At 39.9% G+C, this 23,986-nt stretch overlaps 1 protein-coding gene across 8 annotated transcripts in view; it reads right to left on the reverse strand.

Moving 5' to 3' along the window:
- CCDC102B (coiled-coil domain containing 102B) overlaps window positions 1-23,986 on the reverse strand; it is a 413,274-nt gene that overhangs the window by 304,134 nt on the left and 85,154 nt on the right. For all 8 annotated transcript variants that reach the window (XM_039523358.1, XM_039523359.1, XM_039523361.1 and 5 more), the window contains 3 exons: window positions 19,344-19,961; window positions 16,510-16,721; window positions 9,572-9,680 (listed from right to left, as the gene is read on the reverse strand). In XM_039523358.1, the coding sequence (XP_039379292.1) occupies window positions 9,572-9,680; window positions 16,510-16,721; window positions 19,344-19,934 (912 nt within the window). In that variant the 5' untranslated portion in view covers window positions 19,935-19,961. The remainder of the gene's footprint in view (window positions 1-9,571; window positions 9,681-16,509; window positions 16,722-19,343; window positions 19,962-23,986) is intronic.

Genomic DNA, 23,986 nt, shown 5'->3' on the forward strand with positions numbered 1-23,986 from the left:
GAGGGTGTGGCAGGGGGCTCCAGGCATGGCAGGGGGTTGGGGTGCAGGGGTGGGGGTAAGGGCTCTGGCTGGGGGTGTGAGTTTCAGGGTGCAGGAGGGGGCTCTGGCTGGAGACAAGGGGTTTGGACTGTGGGAGGAGATGCAGACTCTGGAAGGCAGTTTGGGTGTGGGGGGGGACTCAAGACTGGGGCAGTGGGTTGGGCTGTGGGAGCGGGTCCAGGGTGCAGGCTCCGGGCGGCACTTACCTCAGGCGGCTCCCAGAAGCGGCCGGCACGTCCAGCTCCTAGGTGGAGAGGCCAGGGGAGTCAGTTCACAGCCCTCACCTGCAAGTGCCACCCCCGCAGCTCCCATTGGCCAGGAACTGCGGGAGCCAGTGCTCGGGGTGGGGGCAGCGTGCGGAGCCTCTTGACTGCCCCTGCACCTAGAGTGCACAGGGACATACTGGCTGCTTCTGGGAGCCGTGTGGAGCCTACCTTATCCTCGCTGCTCCACCGACCAGACTATTAGTGGCGTGGTCAGCAGTGCTGACCAAAGTCGCAGGGTCTCTTTTCAACCGGGCATTCTGGTTGGACACCAGACTCCTGGCAACCCTATTCTCATGGCTGGATCTGGGAATTGCTTCTAGCACCATAGCCTGGGGCGGCTCTAGGTATTTTGCCGCCCCAAGCACGGCAGGCGTGCTGCCTTCAGCAACTTGCCTGCGGGAGGTCCCTGGTCCCGCCGATTCGGCAGCAGTTTGCGGGAGGTCCGCTGAAGCCACGGGAACAGCGGACCCTCCGCAGGCATGCCGCTGAAGGCAACCTGCCTGCCACCCTCGCGGTGACCGGCAGAGCGCCCCCCCCGGCTTGCCGCCCCAGGCACGTGCTTGGTATGCTGGTGCCTGGAGCCGCCCCTGACCATAGCAAGTAACACAGCTGGGAAACTTGTAGAAAGAAAGGACTGGGTAGAGACCACTTCCCAACGTTAATTACATATTAAGGAAAAGGGAACACTGAAGACAAGGATAATATCTCCACTTAGAATCTTAAAAAAGAAAGGCAAATGGAAAACTCTTTAGAAACGAAAGTGAGGAATATGTGATTGAGCAAAGTATTAAGTGAAGTTACTGAGGAATTCTGTAGTGATGTTACTAAGGGTATTCGAAAGACAACCAGCTTAGCTATTCCTAAAATATGAACACTACTTAAAGACAGGAAAAGAGTTTCATGGTGGAACAAGGAATGTAAAATGGTAATTAGGAAAAGGAATAAGGCATACAGAAAAGCAAAAAAAATCCCTAAATAATGAGGACTTAATCAAATATTTTAAAAAAGCAAGGCAGGTGCACAGAGGGCTATCTAGAGGGCAAAAAGAGAAAGCTGGGAAACAGACTGCAGGAAAGTAAATAAAAATACCAATGCAGCAGAGGTATATAAGCAGATTAGGAAAATGAATGGAATAAAGAGTAAGAGCAACAACTGCAGGGCATGGAGAAATAAACTCCAATAAAGAAAGTGTAAATTCTGGCAACATATTTCAAAAGTAACGATGAGGATCAGAGGACAAATTAGGGAGAGGAAAATAAGATTCTTTAAGGATAATTGTGAGAGGCTGAAAAGATGGAAGGAGGATGTGGATATTATTTTAAATGAAAACTTTGGTAGGAGAGAACTACAAACAATGGTAATAAGCAGCAAAAGCACCATACCAGGCAAGGACATAATAAGCTTTGAAATGCTTAAACACTTAAGTGAAGGAAGCTTGAGATGCTACTAAAATTATATAACAACATATTGCAAAAAGGTGAAATATCTAAGGACTGGAAACACACAATTATTGTCCCAGTGAGGAAGTCAGGTAAGTTGTGCTCAAGACTTGACACAAAGACCCAAAAAATTGCCCTCAAAAAATGGTAATGGAAAGATTAGTGGTACAACACCCAGAGAGAAGTAAATTCATAGATGGAATGCAAAGTGGGTTCAGAAGAGGTAGGAGTGAGATTGACCACATTGTAAGGTTAGAGACAGAATCACAAAAAAACCTGAGAACCAAAGAATTCACAATGACAACTTTCCTGGACATAGAGAAAGCCTATGCTGTGTTATGGAGAGAGGGATTACTTCATAAAGTGGCTTCCATGGATGTTATGGGGAAAATATATAGATGGATAAGGGACTTCTTATAAAGACCTACACAAGTCTGAATAGGGAAAGCTTTTTCCAACCTATATTTACTTGCAAATGGAATTCCACAGGAGAATGGTAGCCCAACCTCTTTAACATCATGATAAATTACCTCCCTAAGGAACTGAGTACAGGAAAAGGGATCATGTTATTTGCTGACAACTGTGTCATATGTGAGGCTATGTTTTAGTCATGGGTATTTTTAGTAAAAGTCATGGACAGGGCAGTAAACAAAAATTCACAGCCCATGACCTGTCTATGACTTTTACTATTTATCCCTGACTAAAACTTTGGGGGTGAGGGGCTTGGAGGGGCAGCCCTGGGGGTGCTGCAGGTGGTGGCCCAAAGGGTGCCGTGGGTGCTCGGGGGAGTTGCGTCTGGGGGAGCGCTATGGGTGTTCAGGGGGAGGGGCATCACAGCCAGGGGAGAAGGGGTTGGCGAGGCTGGGGCAAGTTCCCTACCCAGCTCCTGGGAAGTGGCAACCTCCAGCTCCTAGATCCACGTGCTGCCTCTGCTCTGCTCCAAGCCCAGATTCTGCAGGTCCCATTGACTGGGAACCACAGTCAATGGGAGCTGCGGCGGTGGTGCCTGCACGCAGAGGCAGCACATGGAGCTAGGAACTGAGGGAGGGGAGTTCCTGTGACCCTTCTGGGGAGCCCCCCAGGTAAGCACTGCCCTGCACACCCAAACACTTGCTGCTGGGGAAGCAGGGGCGAGATTGGTCATCTGGACCAAAAGCAGAAACCTTGAAAGAGCTGCCAAAAGAATCAATAATGCACTTAAGTGCATAATGGGGAAACAGGTGGAGCTTCCAATTTTCCTTAAGCAAAATTAAGGGAGTGAGCTTCACAAAAAGGAAAATCCAAAAAGTTGTAAATTTATAGTGATATAACAAACATCTAAATATAGTGAAAAATTAAAAATTCTTAGGTGTGATATTTGATAAGCTCACTTAGAGGGACTATATTAAAATATTAAAGAAAAGTGAAAATGTAGAATCAACTACTGCAAAGTATCTCTGGAACATTCTGAGGAGCAGATAAGAAAATCGTGACAATACTATACAAAGTGTTAATTAGACCACTTATTGAGTATAGATGCCAGGTCTTTGGATCAGCAATGAAAGGAATCTGAGAAAACTAGACTATATCCAAACACAGGCACTGCATATCACATGTGGTACCATATCACATGTGGTACCTTCATTACTACACCTCTTCATGTACTACAGACAGCAGGCAGTGAAATGTCTGTCACTCTTACAATGAAGCTCCTAGACTTAAATTTTTGTGACAACGTACTACGTAATAGCAAAGATGATAACACAAAGTTAATAAATAATGATCATTGGGAATTAAGTGGAGGACAAAAAACCCTCAAAATTCCCCATGTGAGTAGGCTACAGAAGTGGATAAAGGATCTTAATGAAAAGAGGATTGAAAGAGACCAAAATCTATAGTTATGTGAAAATACTATATCACTGGAAAACTTTCCCCCTTGAGATAAACATGGAATTATATAGTGAAATACATAAAGAGAGAAGACTGATAAATATACAACATATAACAAATCAATATATTGGTGACAAGCAGGGACACTATTGCCAAATGTATACAGATGGCTCCAACGAAGAAGATACAGGGAGAGTGGGAACAGCTCTCTGAGTGCCTCACTCAGATTCAAGAAAGCCATAATGCTAACTAACTTTGTATTAGTCTTTACAGCTGAGCTAACAGGGATTATACTGGCACTAAACTGGACTTCAGATGTGTGGCCAGCTGCTGTAGCCAATCTGTGAGACTCCTTATCAGGGTCGCAGACAATTTTACAGTGATAAGTCTGCTAGCAGAAATGACAGTATCTTTAATGAAATATTACTGCTAATAACTGAACTGTCACCATTGAATATAACCACAGTAATAGCATGGTTCCCGGCACATATAGTGATAGCAGTCAACAAACTGGCTGACAAATAGGCAAAAAAGTGCTATTAATCATGAACCTAGGAATTCCCTTAAGCAAACAAAAATTTAAACACCTAATCAAAAATGAGCTAAGGAAGGAATGGCAAGAATTGTTGGCAAATAAAAGAAATGGGAAAAAATTCTGAGACGTATGCCCTACAGTTAACAATGTTGATATAATCCAAGGCCCCAGGAGGAAAAGCGAAGTGGCTCTATTTAGGATGATAACAGGGCATTGTAGATTAAACAGTAATTTATTTCTAATTAACATGCACAAAAATGTGTAACATGCAACGTTCCTGAAACCATAGATCATATTCTTTTGGGATTGTAAAGACTGTACCAATGAAAGGAGCTATTTATATAGCAAACTCAGCCTTAAAGTGAAAAAAAAAATTCTTGCCACATCAATCAAAAAAAAATTAGGAAAACAAGGCCCATTTTAAAAAAGCTCTTTTGCAATTCTCTAAGAATACGGGGAAAGGTGCGAGACTCTAAGTCAGTGTTTCCCAAACTTGGGATACCGCTTGCTTAGGAAAAGCCCCTGGCGGGCCAGGCCGGTTTGTTTACCTGCCGTGTCCGCAGGTCTGGCCAATTGCGGCTCCCATTGGTCACGGTTCGCTGCTCCAGGCCAATGGGGGCTGCGGGAAGAGACGTGGGCTGAGAGATGTACTGGCTGCCGCTTCCAGCGGCTCCCGTTGGCCTGGAGCAGCGAATCACAGCCAGTGGGAGCTGCAATCAGCCAGACCTGTGGATGCAGCAGGTAAACAAACTGGCTCAGCCTGCCAGGGGCTTTCCCTAAACAAGCGGCGTCCCAAATTTGGGAAACACTGCTCTAAGTCATGGAAAAGATACTAAGTACAATGCATGGCAGTCAGACTCAGGAAGTGAATCTGCTATGCCACAAACCTGAAGAAGAAGAAAAGGGCTTTGGGGGATGTCATAGGTCTCACCCCCACTCTGAACTTTAGGGTACAGATGTGGGGACCTGCATGGACACTTCTAAGCTTAATTACCAGCTTAGATCTGGTCTCGCTGCCAACATCCAGAATTTCTGAGTACCTGGATCACTCCCTTTCCCCCAAAAACCTTCCCCTCCCTGGGTAGCCTTGAGAGACTCCTCCACCAATTCCCTGGTGAGTCCAGATCCAATTTCCTTGGATCTCAAAAACAGGGGAAAAATCAATCAGGTTCTTAAAAAGAAGGCTTTTAATTAAAGAAAAGAAAGGTAAAAGAAAGAAAAAAAAAACCTCTGGGGGACAGCATATCAGCTAATCTCACAGACAATAGATTGAAAACACAGGATGCTCCCCTGGGCAAAAATCTTAATACACACAAGAATACCCAATTTGATAATTCCCTTAATGGCACCAAGACAAGTCACAAAAGAAAATAAACATAAATCTATTTATTCCTTTCTAAAACTTACTACTCTGATAAGAGGCTGGTTCCTTGATCTTTTTCACTCCGGCTGAAACTGAAAACTGACTAAACAAAGGAAACTTCCCTCCTTCCTTTTGAAACATCTTGTTCCCCCATTGATTCCTCTGGTCAGGTGTCAGCCAGGCTAGGTGAACTTCTTAACCCTTTACAGGTAAAAGAGGCATTAACCTTAACTATGTGTTTATGACAGGGGAAGTAGTCTGCAGTTACTCCCTTGGAGAAGGGAGGTGTGTTTGGGGTTACAGAGTCTGGCAATAAACCAAAGAAAGAAGTAGTGTACATTTACCCCCAGGATGAGGGTGTTTAGGCTGGTAAATTTGAGGCGGTACCAGGAGATAGAGAAGGGAAGTAGTAAGGAGTCCAGAGAAATAGCAACAGAGACTAGGAGCAAGCAGATCATGGTTGCTAGACAAAGAATCCCTGGGCTGGAACCCAGGTTCCCAGCTTCTGAGGAACTAGCATAGGACCTGGCCTTGGAGCAGAAGACTGTCTGGAATGGCATGCAGAAAGCTGACACAGTGGGACTTTGATATCCCTGAAGGGGAGGTCTATACAATGACCTGGCTGGAGGGCTGAGTCACAAAGAGGAAGCACTGCGAGTCCTGTGACCAATGAGGCATGGGCCAGAAGCAATCTGTCTCAAGGCGAGGCATCAGACCTGAGTGGAATCAATCCCCAGACTCAGCCACAAGGAGGTGCCCAATGGTAAGTGAACCCCGTGATACACAGCCCAGCGATATAAAATGACTTGTATAATTTTATATTGTGAGTTGAAAGTAGATTTAGAGGTCGAACTCAGGCCTCTTAACTGCCAGTTCCCTACTCTAACAACTATATATACCATCTCTCTTGCTTATGACTCTGAACAGGACACATTTGATGCTGTGTGAACACATACTAGAACCTGGGATAGCATCATTGTGCACATATCATCACTTTTTCTAGGATTTTTTCCTAGTTAGAAACTAGTTTATAGTTTCCAAATACCTTTTGGAGTGAGTGAAGTCTTTAAAAAAAAAAAAAAAAGATTTTCCTCTCCATTTTTAGGATGTGGTAATATGCTTCTTTCTAAGACAGAGTGCTGCATTTGCTGCACCACTGCTTTATTCTAGTATAGCAATTCTGAAGTTTCTGTGCTCCTTTACTTAATACCTCTTAGCTCATCAAACCTGACCAAAATCTTGTTCTTCCAAAAAACAAGCAGAACTAATCATATCGCTACTAATTGCTATCTTCAGAGGCATTGACACTGAAAAACTAAGATCGTCCATTGTTCTGAAGAAGGTGGTTTGGCAAGAGAAATAAGGTTGTTAATTCTATGAAATATTATCTCCACATGATCACTTAGATCAGAACCATTGTACTCTCAGAGTAAAGGGTACAGCAAGAATCGACTGGAATATAGAGTTCATTACTCTAGGAGTATCCTTGAAAAGGGCTGTGCTTGAGTCTGAGTGTGTTAGCATTTCTCCAAATCCCGCATGATATAATGGGCAACATTTATTATGCATGGTTAGTTGAAGGGAATTTGTTTTATCCTCAGTGGTGAACTCTACACTATAATGAATGATCCTGTAATCCCCATAAGGACAATAACTACCCCACAGATAACCAAGACCAGTGAGAAGACTAGGTTCAACATGTGTCTCCCTTCATGCATAGTTGCATTAACATTGCTGGTCCAGGTACAGCAAATCTATAAGCTGGTGGATCCATAATGCAGATAGATAAGAACCTCTCAACATACTTTTAGTATATCAGAAGGATACTAAAGACCTTTTCTGTTTTATCCATGAGAATTAGAACTATATTTTTAAGCTTCTATCTACAAGACTCTATCTACAACAGACAACCACTCCAGATCACTTGAGGATTATGGGATCTCACACTCTTGAACAGCTCCATCATTCCAGAGGGGACTAGAGGGTAGACACTAACCAGACTGGGCTCCTCCAAAGTATCAGTCACTAAAACAACCATGACGTGTTTTTGTTTACAATACTTGTGAACACGTCTTAGCTACCAAAAATATGACACTTAAGTTACTTACACCAGACTTCAAACAAAGAAATGACACATTTTTAAACCGTTTCAGAAGCAATATGAAATCATCAAAGAAAATGTAGTCCAACTACAGTCAAACACAAAACACAAAAAGCTAGTAACAGAAGTGCCTGGTTACATTCACTTTCCTACAGCTAACAAAAATTCAGCTATGTAACATAGTCTGAAAATAGAGTACATATATGGATAAAATGAGGGTGTCAGTTCAAAAATCCCTTTTATTAAGTAACATTTAAATGGGTATTTTGCAAGCTAAGTAGTATGACTCTTAACCTGCCAATACTATCTAGCGTGATGTGCATTTTTTTAAATTAAATAGGAATTTTCAAGGACAGTTAGCATACTGTTTCCTGAACTGATAGAAATCCAGCAATTTGTCTTTGAAAAGTTGATATCTAAGTTTTATTTAAAACAGAGAAATTTGGCAGCTCCAGCTGAAATGTAGCTGCAGTTCGATGTCTAAGAAGCTACATTTTACTGATGCCCTATTCTATAGCTATGATATCATATCTATTTGGGGAAAAGAGATCATAGATTTATTGTTACATTTGTTTTCTATTATGATGATTTCTCAAGAGAGAGAAGCTTTGTTATCAAGAAGCTTGTAAGAGTAGTTGAATATTTTTTCTTAACACTGATATATATCAAATAACTTTCACCCACACACAAGATTTGTGCATTTTAAAATATGGAGGATTTTCACTTACAAAATAGATACATGATGGTAATTTCATTCAAATTAATCAGATTTACTAAAACCAGTGTTTTCCCCTGTAATATTAAAAACTAAATAAATCATAGCCCTACAAAACTTCCAAGATATACAGAATACCCAAAAAGTTACCTTCTGTTCACAGTTAAATACAAATATTTTCTGTGTATGTGTTTGTTCAATATCATGTATTACATCAAAATAAACATCTCATGTTAAAATTAGTTTTTTTCTTTTCAACATGTATCCAACTAAGAACTTCAAGATGATTTGCAGTTGGAGACTGCATGATAGTTGTCTCTTATCCATATATCAATACCAATTTTTATTGTTCCCTTCTCCCCAGCAGTGATCAAAACCTCAGGGCAAAATAATTTACCAAAACATCTGCTTCATATTTTAATCACAGAGATATGATAGACCAGTTGAATAGTTTGCATTTAATCAGGAGGGATTTTCCTACATAACAAATAAGGAGAGTAAAAGAAACCAAAATCTAAAGGAGGCCTAAGATAACAGACCAAGAGAAGATCCAGGACTACAAAGTAAAATGTGTAAAATGTAGAGGATTCAATTCAAACATTGCTATAGTGCATTCCCTGCTGAGTTTATGTATGTACGCTAATTTTAAAAAAATATAATCTAAATAATAGCAATTGACTTAATCTAAGTGTTTGAGAATCACTGTAATTTAATTTAAAAATAACCTAAAAATTCTTGGTGTCTTGTGCACAATAGAGGCAAATAAAGTGTAAACACTTTAACCGTATGTTCCAAACCTGGGTGCTTAAAGTTACAGTAGACTTTTATATACCAATGTTTTGACACCTAAATAGAAGTGACCTGATTTTCAGAAGTACTCACAAATTTCAATGAATTTTATCAGGGTTATCAGGACTCAGCAGTTTCCATTTAGGTCATAAAAAAAGCAGTTTCCATTTAGGTCATAAAACATGGATGGTTTGAAACATTTAGTCCAAATGAAACTACTATATAATATGCTTGTATGATGTAATTTGGCTCAGTAGTTTGGTCAGTCTCTGCACAATGGGCTCTGAATGAGGGTGAGAATGGTGACTGACATTTTCTGTCAAATACAGAAAATATTGTTTCCTCTAGGGCAGGCATCTGCTACAGTCCAAAATTACTTGTTTATCAGTTTCACAGACTGTTTTGCTCTCTGTTCCCCAGTAGTAGTATTTTGTTTGCTTTTTCTGCCAATGTACCTGTTTCAGGCTCTCCAGCTTGGACTGTCGCATTTCTTCATATTTCCATTTCCACTGAGAGAGATCAGAGTCCAGCTTCTCTACTTCTTTTTCCAGGAAAACATGCATTCTATAAAAATGTTTTAACAATCATCATTAAAAAAAGATCTTTATAATAACAAAGCTGATTCTGAATATCTTTTGTATTGTTTCTAACTGTCTTGCTTTGCTAGATTTGAACATAGTGTTTTGTTTTGTTTTTGTTTTTTAAATTACGTTTCTATTACTTTTATGATGTTCAAAGGATTAGCCAAAGAGATTCACCAAAGTGAGGAGAAGGAACCAAAACAATCTAACAATGTGAAATATGCATGAAATGCTATCCTAAACCAAAGGAGACTTGGAAATTGACTTCGACCAGAATCAGTTGACCCAATATACCATGTGATGGCAAAAACCATCAGAGAAAAGGTAACGAATAGGTGCAATATCTGAACAACAGAACAGAGTGTAAAGCAAGGGAAAAGGCCAATTTTATCTTTTATTAGATTATCTTAATCATGCATTCCCAAGTTTTCACCTTTTCCTGCTCCAGGCTGCTTTCCCACTCCATACAGGGATCTACTTTATTTGAGCTTTGTTTTACCTTTTACCACATTCATCTTCCCTGGGCATTTATTGTACATTGTTTATAGCTAATTATACTTTTTCTTGGAATAGTTCTCTCTCAGTTCCCTCTTTATTCTGTGTTTCCTAGCGCTAGGTCCTCAGCTGGTGTAAATCAGCCTAGCTCCACTGAAGTCAGTACAGTTCATTTTCAATACCTGGAAAAAAGTCCCCAGTGCTTAAAAAAAAAAAAAAAAAAAAAAAAAAGGTTGATATACCACCATTTCTAGATGGTGTGAGCACTCCTTTTCTAGTCTTCTGTCAAAATGAAAATCCTTGAACTTTTACTTCCAAGAAGGGCATGTCCTGTTTCCACTAGGGCTGGTGGGCAAGCAGCATTAAAATTTCACTGTCTGTTCCCTAAGTACTCCACCAATAGAAAACTCTAAATGGAGGTATGAATCAGTACCTTCCCAGCTACTCTGACCATGCTTTTCTCCCAGCCAGAAGTTCTCTTTTTTCAGACTTTGCCAGCCTCCTACAGCTCTCACAGATTCAGAAAGCTGTGATCTGTTTGCACTGTCCCCTAATGTCAGGGTCTAGGCCAACAGAAGTATGATTATGGGCTTTTGCATGATGGTTTGTGGTATTTCAATCAGATGAGTGCAGAATACGTTTTCTCTGGTTCCCTTACTCTGTGTACTCTGGAAGCTATAAAATAATTATATTTTAATAGAGCTCTCAGGATTGCAATTTGAACACTTGGGGTTTTTTTTTGTTTGTTTGTTTTGTTTTTTTAAGATTTGTTTCTTTCTGACCTTTACATTGGATAGTTTGTGATGAAATTTTCAAAGACCCTATTCACTTTGTTTAAGTACAGTCAGAGGAGTATTGGAAGGGGACATATATATAACATGCACAGTTCCATATGAATGGAAACCATAAATGTTCTAATTTAGACATTAATAACCCAAATGAAATGCTTTCAAATTTTGTTTGTATTCTCTAGCCATTTCAAATATTATTTGCTCCTGAAGGAAGCTGCTAGAAATATTTTGGAAATGGGGATGTATTGATCTCAGAAGTACTACTACATCTTCATTAAGATTACATCTTTTAATACTTATTTGCCTCCATCAAGATATTTGGGTATGAAGCTCTACTTACTCCTACAGCCAAGTCAATATCTATGAAAATATTAAGACTACATAATGCATGAAGAACAATCTGATTCCTTAGAGAGAGGTACAGTAGTATTTAAATAATGAACTCTCATTGCTACCTTTACCCTTTAGTCAAAACAATTAAAGCATTATTTTCTACCATTATCCAGAGATCTAAAGAAATATGATTTAGAGCAGCAGAAAGCACCACACAGGATATGTCTACACTGCAATTAGACACCCCCATGGCTGACTTATTCTCACAGGACTCAGGCTAAAGGGTATTTAATTGCTGTGTAGACATTTAGGCTCTGGCTGCAGCCTGGGCTCTGGGACCCTTGAGGTGGGTCATTACTCATTGTTAGAAAATGGCAGTTAGACAAAGAGTATTACACATAAAGTCACTTGGATCATAATCACAACAGTGTTATGAAATCAGGTCAGCATCATAAAGCCTAGATGTATTCCATTAGATTATAAACTACATCTTAGTCTGGTAGCAGGAGACTTTTAAAACAGGAGGTTGAAGATGTCCAAACATTTAAGATAAAGTGTTGACGTTATTTTAGTCTTATTAGTTTTTTAAACTGTTTATTATAATAGGAGGTGCTTTGTAAAGCACAAGGGACAAAGAAGTACAGTGAAACCCCGCTATAATGCGATGTTTGGGGTCCAAAAACTTACATTGCGCTAAATGCAGGGTCGCGGTATAGTGGGGTTTGTCAGTGGTCCCCAATGCGGTGCATTGATGTGCGCCACCTAGTGCCCCTAGTGCCCAGCAGGGGAGAGGAGCTGCAGCCCCCCGCCTGCCAGGGACAGAGAACTCTGGGGCTGCGGGCACCGATGCTCTCTGTCCCCGGCAGGTGCAGCTTCTCTCCCACTTCAAGAGGAGCCACGGCTCCCCGCCTGCCGGGGACAGAGAGCACCGGCGCCCGCAGCCTCGGAGTTCTCTGTCCCCGGCAGGTGTGGGGCTGCAGCTTCTCTCCCCTGCCATGGTGTTGGGGACCATTGGTACAGTACTGTACTGTATTATGGCTTAAAGGGGAGCCAACCTGTGATCGCGCTATATGCGATTTCGCGTTATGGCGGGGTGCGTTATTGCGAGATTTGACTGTATTGGAAAAGCAGACAAGTGGAATAGTTTAAAAGAAAAGAAACCTCAAAGACATCTGCTAGGAATAACAATTCTATGCCATAGGAATGCCTTTGACAATCTACCAAGCATTTGACAAATGGCAACATTCATGTGATAAGATTGTTTTGACTAGAGTCATATTTTATGAACATTTTGTTATAAACCCACGCTGAAAGATGGATTTTTAATGAGCTTAGTTGACCAAAGTACTAAACCTAAACAGATCTTATAAACTCTAAGTGCTTTTCTTCCTTCTATATGGTGATCAAGTGCCAGATGGCACATACACCCATTACTATAGACTGGCAGTGGTGTTAAACAAAGTTGAGGGTAAGAAAACTTTTTTGCCACAATGCCTTCAAAAACTTGTCAATGGTTAGTGCACTGCTGTGCTGATACCGCTGCCTACCATGCTTACAAATAGTGTCTCATTGTTTCCTTGTACTTCCTTATCTATCTGTATCCATCTGTTGTCTCTTGTCTTATCTAGAGATAGTAAGCTCTTTGCATAAGGAGCATCTTTTTATTCTGTGTCTGTGCCTAGCCCAATAGGGTCCTGGTCCATGACTAAGGCTTCTACATGCTATAGTAATACAACCACTAAATAACATTGTCTCACCCCTTTTCTCAATAATTAGGTCAAGTTTTCTGCCAGGAAGCAGTAGTTTGGATATCCTTTAGAAAACACAATTTGATTTTTTAATTTTTTTTTAATTCAGAGAATAGTTGATGTCTGAAGAAAGTAATATTACTCTCATAGGCCATCATGACCAGCAATAATAAATTACAGCTGAACAGGATGAGAAAATTGAAGCCATCATTAGCATAGTCAAGGCTAAAATAATGATACCAGGCTGATTAGTAACCATGAAAAACAGCAGACAGTGAAGTACAGGACAGCTAAAGAGATGAATTCACACCTTTACAATGTATAATGGGAAGTGTGATGCTGACCTTAAGGAGAAGTGAAAGTGAATTAACAAAACAGAAAGGACATTTACTACACTGGACAGCAAAAGGATGAAACTGTAAATTAAAGAAGGAACTTCTAATGAGCGTAAAATGCTCTATTTGGGTAGTTGTATCAAATGTACATATTGAACAGCTATGTAGATAATGTCATTGGAAAGTGGAGTTTTCCTGTGTTCTGTGCTTACAAATGGCATGATGAGGATATGAAGTACTAATTTATTATTTGTGTTACAGTAGCACCCGTACTCAGAGGCTCCCATTGAGCCTGGTGTTCCATTGGCCTAGAAACTGTACAAAAATACATAAGAGGCAGTCCCTGCTTTGAAGAGTTTGCAATCTAAATAAATAATTTTTTTTAAGAGTAGGGTTGGAAGGGACCTCAGAAGGTCATCTAGTCCACCCCCCCGCTCAAAGCAGGACCAATCTCCAGATTTTTACCCCAGTTCTCTAAATGGCCCCCTCAAGGATTGAACTCACAACCTTGGGGGTTTAGCAGGCCAATGCTCAAAGCACTGAGCTATATAAAGAGTGTGAAGGGAAAGTACAGGCATAGAAAAGTTAAGTGACTTACTCAAGGTTAAACTGCAGCTCAAATGGCAGAGCCAAGAATAGAAACTGGGTCTCCTGATTCCCAGTTTATTTTTCTATCTCTGCTAGAGGAGTACTAAGTGTCTCATGCTAGGTTCTGAATACATACCTCAACTCCCAATGGAATCAATGGGAGCTGAGGTGCCTATCACATACAAGAGGCATTTCGCATACCATAGTGTTGGATCTAAGAAACTGCTAGAGATCACAGGGAAGGCTCTGTTGCACAATTAAGATTGTTAACTGCATGCCCAGTTGGGGACACAATGAAACTTGCAAGAACTTCAATATTTTAAATTTTTCCAGATTGCACTTACTTTAAAACTATTAGAGTCTTACAACTATTAGCACACAATGGTTTTGTTAGGCATTTGAAAGACATACTATTTTCTTGTGACTGCTAACATCAGCCACCCACTTACAGAGCTCTGTGGCAAGTTTAAGAGAGCAGACAGATTTATACAGAAAATACAGTCACTATAACCTTGAGAAACATTCTGTTATTATGGAAAAAAATAGCTGTGTGATAGTCTTGCACGGATTGCATGCCAAAACTGATCCATAAACAAACACATCCACAGACTCACAATATCCACAAGATAGTTGCCAAAAAAAAAAGTAATAATGGAAAACATTGCTCCATCGTAGCCTAGTGTTGCTAATTCTTTGAACTGAAATTGTTTAATCTACTTCTGCTGTTGCTGAGGAGGGAAAATTTTCTTCTTTTTCCTTTTTCAGTTAACTTAAGTTCTTATTGGAACAACAGTTCTGCTGACTGAAGTCTTCTGACTTCATGGGCACAGCACACACTGCAAGTTTTCTTGCAAGACCCAATCAGTGTTCCTCAATCCTGTTTCTAGACTGACATCCCATAGGACAATCAGCTAATCCCTTATTCCCACTAATGGCTCTGATGCAGACACCTATCTCTTACCAGTTAGAATGAGATCACCAAGTCTCTTCCTTCAGAGCACCAAACAGATACCAGACATTCACTACTTATCTTAACCAAACATAAGAATGGTCATACTGGGTCGGACCAATGGTTCATCTAGCCCAGTATCCAGTCTTCTGACAGCGGCCAATGCTAAGTGCTTCAGAGGGAATGAGCAGAATAGGTAATCATCAAGTGATCCATCCCCTGTTGCCCATTCCCAGCTTCTGGCAAACAGAGGCTAGGGCTACTTCAGAGCATGGTTTTGCATCCCTGCCCAGCCTGGCTAATAGCCATTGAGGGACCTATCCTCCAGGAACTTATCTATCTCTTTTTTGAATCCTTTTTTGAAGTCTTGGACTTCAAAACATTCTCTGGCAACGAGTTCCACAGGTTGACTGTGCATTGTGTGAATAAATACATCCTTTTGTTTGTTTTAAACCTGCTGCCTATTAATTTCATTTGGTGACCCCTAGGTTCTTGTGTTATGAGAAGGAGTAAATAACACTTCCTTATTTACTTTCTCCACACCAGTCATGATTTTATAGACCTCTATCATATCCCCCCTTAATTGTCTCTTTTCCAAGCTGAAAAGTCCCAGTCTTATTAATCTCTCCTCATAGGGAAGCTGTTCCAAACTCCTACTCATTTGTTGCCCTTTTCTGAACTTTTCCAATACCAATGTATCTTTTTTGAGATGGATCAACCACATCTGCACAAAGTATTCAAAATGTGGGCATACCATGGATTTACATAGAGGCAATATGATATTTTCTGTCTTATTATCTATCCTTTCCTTATGATTCCCAACATTCTGTTAGCTTTTTTGACTGTCACTGCACATTGAAAGGATGTTTTCAGAGGAACTATCCACAATGACTCCAAGATCTCTTTCTTGAGTGGTAAGAGCTAATTTAGAACCGAACATTTTGTATGTATAGTTGAGCTTATGTTTTACAATGTGCATTACTTCGCATTTATCAACATTGAATTTCATCTGCCATTTTATTGCCTATTGCGACTAATGTCTTGAAAGGCTCTATATTCTTTTTCTAGTCTTAAGTTATCCAGTTCCTAGATGGAGCTTATTTTGAGGCACATAGATAATACTATTAATACTTTGTACCTGTGTAGCACCTTTCAACCCAAAGCCTCTCACCATTGAGCACACAGGGAGTCATTCTACACTAGCTGAAGCTTCCAAGTGTAATGCTATGAAGAATACATTCTGGTAACAACATACCAAAGACCAGGTACAGTAATACTGATATCGAATAGCAAGCAAGCATCCTTGGCCAATTCCAACCTCACATTTTTACAGATAGCCATATAGAGTCTCAAGTATTTGACACCATACTTTAGAAATATTGAGGAAATCTTCACAAAACGCAGAAATATGTGGTCAACAACATGAAACAAACATCCTTATACTAAGTTTGTTCCTCCTAAAATATTTAAATATATGCCTCTTTCCAGAAATTAATGGTCATGTGACCAATTTAGAACACTGATTTTATTTATTTAAGTAACCTGCTCTAGAGAGAATCAATTTTGCACTTACTCTCTTTCCTTCTGTAAGATTTTCTGTGACTCATCCAATTGCAAATGCAAAGCAGAAACATGTATTAATTCATTCTCCGGAGGATGGACTATGTTGTCGAGCTTTTGTCTAGGCTTTTCCAGACCAATGCGAGGAGCAAAGGAGTCAGGAAGCCTCGGATTGAATCTTGTACCTTGGTTCTTTCTTAATGTGTTTTCAGTTGTCTCCACATCCTGAGAAAAAAATAATAAGAACAAAACCAGAAAATACAAACATATGTTAGGAACAGTTATCTCATAATGAAGTCTACAAGGTCTGTCATGCTGTTCAAACATGTACAGCCGCAAGGAAGGAAAAATGACACATCTTGCACATAGAATATGGTCAATAATGCCCCTGACCACCATGATGATCAGCTAGTGTGACTGGTGGCACTCTACACCCCCAAAAAAGGTGTGTCCAACCAGCGTGGTGAGAAGCCAAGGATCTGTTTCTCTCAGGCATTGAAATATTCTTCTCAACTAGCATTTTCAAAAGGTCCCACATCTAACCCTGAAGAGTCTAATCCAAATCCCATTGATGTCCACTGGCTTTTTTTCTGGGGGGACAGAAATGGTGTAGGGGAAGGGAAAAGAGTTTATTCCTAAATATATTTCTGTTTTGCAAAGGCAAATGATTTTGCATGAAGAATTGTGGGAACCAAATTTAATCCATAATTAAGTAAATTGAAGTTCTCCCAAGAGAAATCCAGCTAACTTCAGAAATACAATAAACTGTGTTTCCTCCAATTAGTTATAAACTAATTCAGTTTCTCTCAATAAACCTCTGTACTGTTCCTGACGACTCTGTTCATCTGACATTATTAAAACTTTTTAACATGATGCATGAAAATTATATTATAAAAGATACTGTAAATTAAGTAAATGGATATTCCCAGGCAATTTTAACACACTGAAACTATAAAGCAGCTGGCACATTATCCTTCATCAGTGAAGGGGATATACTGTTAAAATATATTTGTGTCATTCCCTCCTTTAGGCCCTGTAGATCACACATTTTAGTCACTCTGACAAACAGTTAACAACATACCTCTGGGTAGAATTTGAGACTGAGGGTGAAGTTCCGGCCCTGTTGAAGTCAATGGAAAATCTCTAGGGCCAGAGTTTCAGCATTGGACTATAAATAGAAAATATTGTTTGGGTTTTCATTGATTTGAGTTCTGTATTACAGTGATTTTGAGTTTTAAATAGGATTGCTAAATAACAAATAGCACACTGTAGTTGTCTTCTATAACAAAGACAGATGTACTGCTCATAGTGTGTATGTTTAATAGTAAAGTCAAGAGAATTACTATACTTTTTATAGATGTCAATGGAGATTAAATGCATAGATTCAAAGACCAATGTGTATACCTTGAATAATCACCTTGTCTAATTAAATTAGTTCATTTTAAAATCAATATTGCAAATATAGTTTTAAGAGGATCCTTTGTGTAAAAATAATTAGGAACATAGTGTTTTGTATTGAATTCACATTTTTTCTTAGAATAAATGAAAAATATCTTAGTTACATGATGTTACCACTCATCAAGGTCAGCCTGATAAAAAAGTTGGATGATGATGATGATAATAAATAATAATAATAATAATAATAATACCAGGACAAATCATAAAACAGCACAACATATTCATTCAGCCTAGTGAACTAGCAGGAAACACTGCCCAACACATTAGAATCCAATTACTGGTTAGTCCTTCTGAATAAGGTACAAATATAATTTTCCAATTGTTGCAAAAATCTTAGAGTTCATAATAAACTTGAGGCCAAAATTCTCTACTGGAGTAACTCCATTGAAATAAAAGGAATTACATCAGCAGAGAATTTGGCTCCATAGCTAAGCCCCTTCTTTGAGTGTGCATACAGAAGAAACACACAATGAAATGTATAATGGGTCAGAATCTTTTTTCAGGTTGATTCTCAAGTGCCAGTACAATGTCTATTCAGGGTCACAGTACATACTATAGTTCACCTCACAGCAGTGTCAGTGGAAATTCTGACAAAAGATGTACATGCTGAAGGCCCTGACTCATAGTTTATTCACATCAATGTAAACTTTGAGTTGAGCGGGCTTTGAATCATGCCTACAGTCAATACAGGTTATAGGTGATGCTGTTTATGATGGGTATATAATATATATCCAGTGCTGGAATGAATACTGACAAAGGAAGAGGGTACAGTTCCATTTGCTAAAACTAGTTCCTTTATTTTAAAACAGGCAACTGTAGAGCTGGAAAAATTGCATCAAATTATTCCATTCATTAAGATTCCATGGCCACCTTCTGATCCTATATTACCAAGACAACATAACTACAGTCCTGGCTCTTTAAAAATACTCCTATTCTGCAGGAAGGGGATGTTCCCCCCCTCCCTCAAGGAATTCAAAGTTATTCACTAGAATTAACTGTGAAGGGCAGGAAGAATTTTGGAAGACCAGGACTATGTAAATAGCTTCCACTCATTTTCAGATCTACCTGTGTCCATAGACCAGTAAAGACTTTAATGACTGGACACAAGAAAACCTACATTGCTTTTTGAAGTGGGAAAAGATATATAAGTCACAGGGGAGCCCAAATTATCATCTCATGCAACTGCCCCCCCATGTAACTGTTTATATACGAGTGATAATGCAAATTGGTCGTCTAGTTTATATATAAACAAAGCATTATGTACTGAAATTTTAGGAGTGGAGGCAGGCATACATGTACAGTGTTACCATGAAGCATAGAAAAGCGGACCTTATGTAGACTTGCTAAAAATGCGGATTTCAGAACATACAAATGTATAGTTCCCTTTACCTTATGCATTTCTTGTACCACAAGGATCTTGTTCTTGATCACATCTTTAACAGGTTTTTGTTCCAGACACACTAACTGGTACTCCTTTTCTGTCATACAGGGCATATCTGAGAAATTGAGTTTCTTTTTCCAAGTGAGTTCAGTTTCCCACTCTTCCTTTTCAATTAGTAAGTCTTGGTTTAGCTTTTTCAGTGCATTCAGTTCCTTCATTGTGGTCTCCAGTTTGATTCTCAATTGTCTCCCTTCCTCCCGGGCTTTATTCCTTTCTGCTCTAACTTTGCTCCATTTCTCCCGCCAGTTGGCAGTGCAGTCTGACCACCAGCGCATGGTCTTCTCCATTTGGGCAGCTCTAGCCTTAACTTCTTCCAGCTCCCGAAGTCGGAGCTCTTCAGAAATCTCCCAGTCATTGTTGTTACTAATAAGCATACAAGGATGATGAGAGGAGTATGGATGAAGCCTTTGAGATGGTAAACTTGAGTTACAGAGGTTACCTGTTGCTTTGCTACCTTCAGCTACTTCATAAGACTGTCTTTGTTGGGTCTTGAAAACCTGTGTCTTGTCAGATAATTTATGGACAGACTCTAAATTCATGTTTCAATTCTTAATCTAATTTCACACCTAAAACAGATAAGGAGAAGTGAATATTAGTTATAAATATAACAAACACATATGTCCAATAAATTAGAAAATCTTTAGAACCATGAGCACATCAGAAGCCAGATTGTAGATTCCTTTTCTGCCCAAACTGTGATGCCCTTATCAAGCAAAATCTCAGAATTTGTCTGCGTAAGAAAAGAATAAAACAAAACTAAAGACCTGAAGACTTCATCCTATATCTCTTAAGAGAATTGACTTTTGCTTAAGGGGTGCCATATAGCAGTCCCAACTCCAAGAGCAGCACAGGGATGGTCTTCCCCATTACTTCTTTGCTACAGTCATCTACAGAACACAGTATACTTCCCACATCAAACTAACTCAGCTCTCATAGACTCACGGACTCATAGACTTTAAGGTTAGAAGGAACCATTGTGATCATCTAGTCTGAGCTCCTGCACAGTGCAGGCCACAGAATCTCACCCACCCACTCCTGTAACAAACCCCTAACCTATGTCTGAGTTATTGAAGTCCTCAAATTGTGGTTTGAAGACCTCAAGCTGCAGAGAATCCTTCAGCAAGTGACCCGTGCCCCATGCTGCAGAGGAAGGCAAAAAACCTCCAGGGCCTTTGCCAATCTGCCCTGGAGGAAAATTCCTTCCCGACCCCAAATATGGCGATCAGTTAAACCCTGAGCATGTGGGCAAGACTCACCGGCCAGTTAAGTCAAATTAAATATGACTATGAAATAGATTTTCTTATGCATTAATATTACATTTATTTGACAAGGTTTAGATGCTTAGTTTTTAAATGGAGGGGTATATGGCATATGCAGCTGCGATGCCTTCATTTACTGGGGATTGCCCTTTAAATTATAAGAAATCTCTCTCTCTTCAAAAACAGTAGCTGACTGAGAGACACACACTGCTCTCTCTCATAGATACTATATTTTCATTCTTGTGTCTTGTTTTCACAAATTTAAACTAAAAGCCATTTTATTATACCAAAAGCATGTGGTTGGTTTTTCTGTATAGAAAAGTCATAAAACAGAATTAGGAGTTAAAGTTACACCATTCAGCATCAGAAGCAGCAGTAAGGGTAAAATTACAAGCCAGATAATAAGTACCAATAGGAAAAGTTCCCGAAGGAGTTTAATATCTGGACTTCAGTGTAATTCTACTCTTTTGGGGAAAAATCCTGAAAAATGTATTTGGTCTATCCCTCCTCTCCATTCCCAATGTTGTGCATACCTATATAATGCTGATTAAGAGAATAGGAAGGATTTATATTTATATTTCCACCCAAATTTGGACATTTGCTGATGTTCGCCTAGTTACAGGTAAGTAAATTAAGGGTAAGTTTGCTTATTGAAGCAGAAATATGGTTTCCAAGAGGATAAATGAAATCAGGACAACTGCCAAGGGAAATGGGATCACATCTATTACCCCATTATAATTCAAGTATCAGAGGGGTAGCCATGTTAGTCTGGATCTGTAAAAAGCAGCAAAGAGTCCTAACAGAAGTATTGGAGCATAAGATTTTGTAGGTGAATACTCACTTTGTCACCCACGAAAGCTTATGCTCCAATACTTCTGTTAATCTATAAGATGCCACAGGACTCTTTGCCCCCATTATAATTGATTTCCCAATTTAATATACAAATAAAATGAATTTGATTGCTTGGTTCTTCCACCATGCTCAGTATTTCTTACACCTCAGTTCAGCTGATCCCACTGGCAATCTGGAGCTCAGAGACACCCTCCCCCATTCAAGATAGAACTGAACCTATCAGTTACACAATGTAGGGCAGGCAGAATGTTAGAATCAAGGTAACAATTAGAATGTAGGGTTTTTTCACACATTTCTAAGTCCTAAATAACTGAGGTAAGGAGGAAGAAGTATCTTCGGAGTCCATTGTACTAAATGCAAAGGTTATGTATTGTAGGCCAGGATTATATGTAACCTCTCCAGAAGGGAGAGGTGATATGAACTGTGGGAAGTGTTATGAACTTCAAAGGACTACATTGAAAAATGTGCCAGACGAGAATGGATTTTTGGAACAAACAGTGTTAAGTGGTTTGTCTGGGAATCTCTAGAGCAGTGGTTCTCAATCTGGGTACCTCTGGTAAGCTTTTTAGTATGTGTGTAGGTGCTCTTTTTTTTAATGTTTTCTCTGTGATGCTTTCACCTTAAGAATAAATGTGTGCTTGCTTAGAAAGGGTTGTGTTGTAACTTACAATTGTGGGTGGTTACATTGTTTATAGCCTTTGGAGAGAAGGCAAAACACAGAGGCTGGCCTTTGAGGCAGGTCTGGCTTGCTGGGGAGATCACTGTCAGTAGCAAACTGCACAGCCTGCAAAACTCAGGCAGGAAGGAGAGGGCTAAGGAGCCAAGAGTTTAGAGTGGGTGCCGTTGAGGGATTATGGAGGAGTTGCCCTGAACTGTGACAATAGGATCAAACCCTAGGGAAACGGGCTACAATGGTGACCCCCTTGAGTGATATCACAATCTTATCTCATAGTGCAGAAAATTTTTTGAGGAAAAATATCATATTGATGAAGTTGTATCAGTTGAAAGCCTCTGCTATAATGGATGTGTGGATAGAACATGTGCAGTCAAATCTTGGCCAGATAGACAGTGTGGGCCAATGGATAGAACACTCAGCTGGGACTCAGAAGACAAGATCTATTCCCTGCTTTCCAACGGGTCTACTTTTGCAAGTCACTGCGCCTCTTTGCCTCAGTTTCCCCATCTGAAAATATTGGGATGATACCAACCTTTTTTATAATGCACTTTGAGATCTACTGATGAAAAGTGCTACATAGAAAAAACAAAACAAAACTATGCCTTACTACTACTACATATTCCAAACAGATAAATAATATAAAGACAGGGCTAGCCCTAAAGATTCTGTGGCACTAGATATTTGCTGCTTTTCCTTTCCATCACAATTACAGAAGCTCCACTAACATAGTCAGTCAAAAATCACTGAAGATTTTCCATCTCCTATTTTGCTGCACAAGCCACTTATTCTGCATGTATGGCAGTGCCATGTTTTAGGGAGGCCGGATAAAGATAATATCGCACAGCACTTTTATCATCTTAGGTCTATAGAACATACTGTACAACTGATCGCTAATTAAGCCTCATAAACACCCTTCTGAGGCAGCATTACTTGCATTTTACTATTGGGTTACTTGGGAGAGTGAGTGTTTAAGGTGCAGATTTTTGAAAATGATCTGTAACTTTGAGTATCCAACTTAAAATAACTCAGCCTAGTTTGCCAGAAATGCTGAGCACTTGCAGTTTCCATAGATTTGAATTGGATTTGTCCACTCAAAATTACAGGCCATTTTTGAAAAATGTTGCTGTAAGTATGTCTTTCCCAAGGTCAAGACCAGGTAATGGCAAAGCTGAGATTAGAGTCATCAACCTATTAGACAGCATTGCCCATCTATGGTATCAACAACATCTCTAAGAGTGTAAAAGATCTGGCTTGGAAAAGACACACACACACACAAACATAAGAAGCCAGAACAGAAAATTGTATTGTTAGAATACCCACATGGATCCTAAAACACTGTGGACGCAGGCTGCAGTTCTTCTATTGATTCCTGGGGCTCATTAGTGATCTGCCAAGCCCCTTGTGTCAGAACTCCTCAGGGCTACAGGGAACAGTGACTAGCCAGACCACAATGTATTCCAGCCACAGCTCTATGCCAGTGGAGGGGGTAATGGTGGAAACCTTATCCTGGGGATATTCTCTGGTGGGTATTGCCAGTGTGGCAAAAAAGTGCCATAATGCAGGGATGCACCAAGCCCTGATTAAGGATAAACCTGTAACAAAATATTCTGTGTGGTTTACAGTAATAAAGTGGAATTCTCTGTGACACCTTAACTAACATTTAATCTGATGTCAACAGTTACTTTGCTGGATTTGTAGATCATAAAATCTTTGACCTATCATTTTCCCCGGAGATGAATGATTTCATTACCCTTGACTCGCTCACTAGGTAGACTTCTGAGTTTGAGCAGTTATCTGATTTACA

This window comes from Mauremys reevesii, linkage group 2, assembly GCF_016161935.1.
Source record: "Mauremys reevesii isolate NIE-2019 linkage group 2, ASM1616193v1, whole genome shotgun sequence".
Lineage (NCBI taxonomy): Eukaryota > Metazoa > Chordata > Testudines > Geoemydidae > Mauremys > Mauremys reevesii.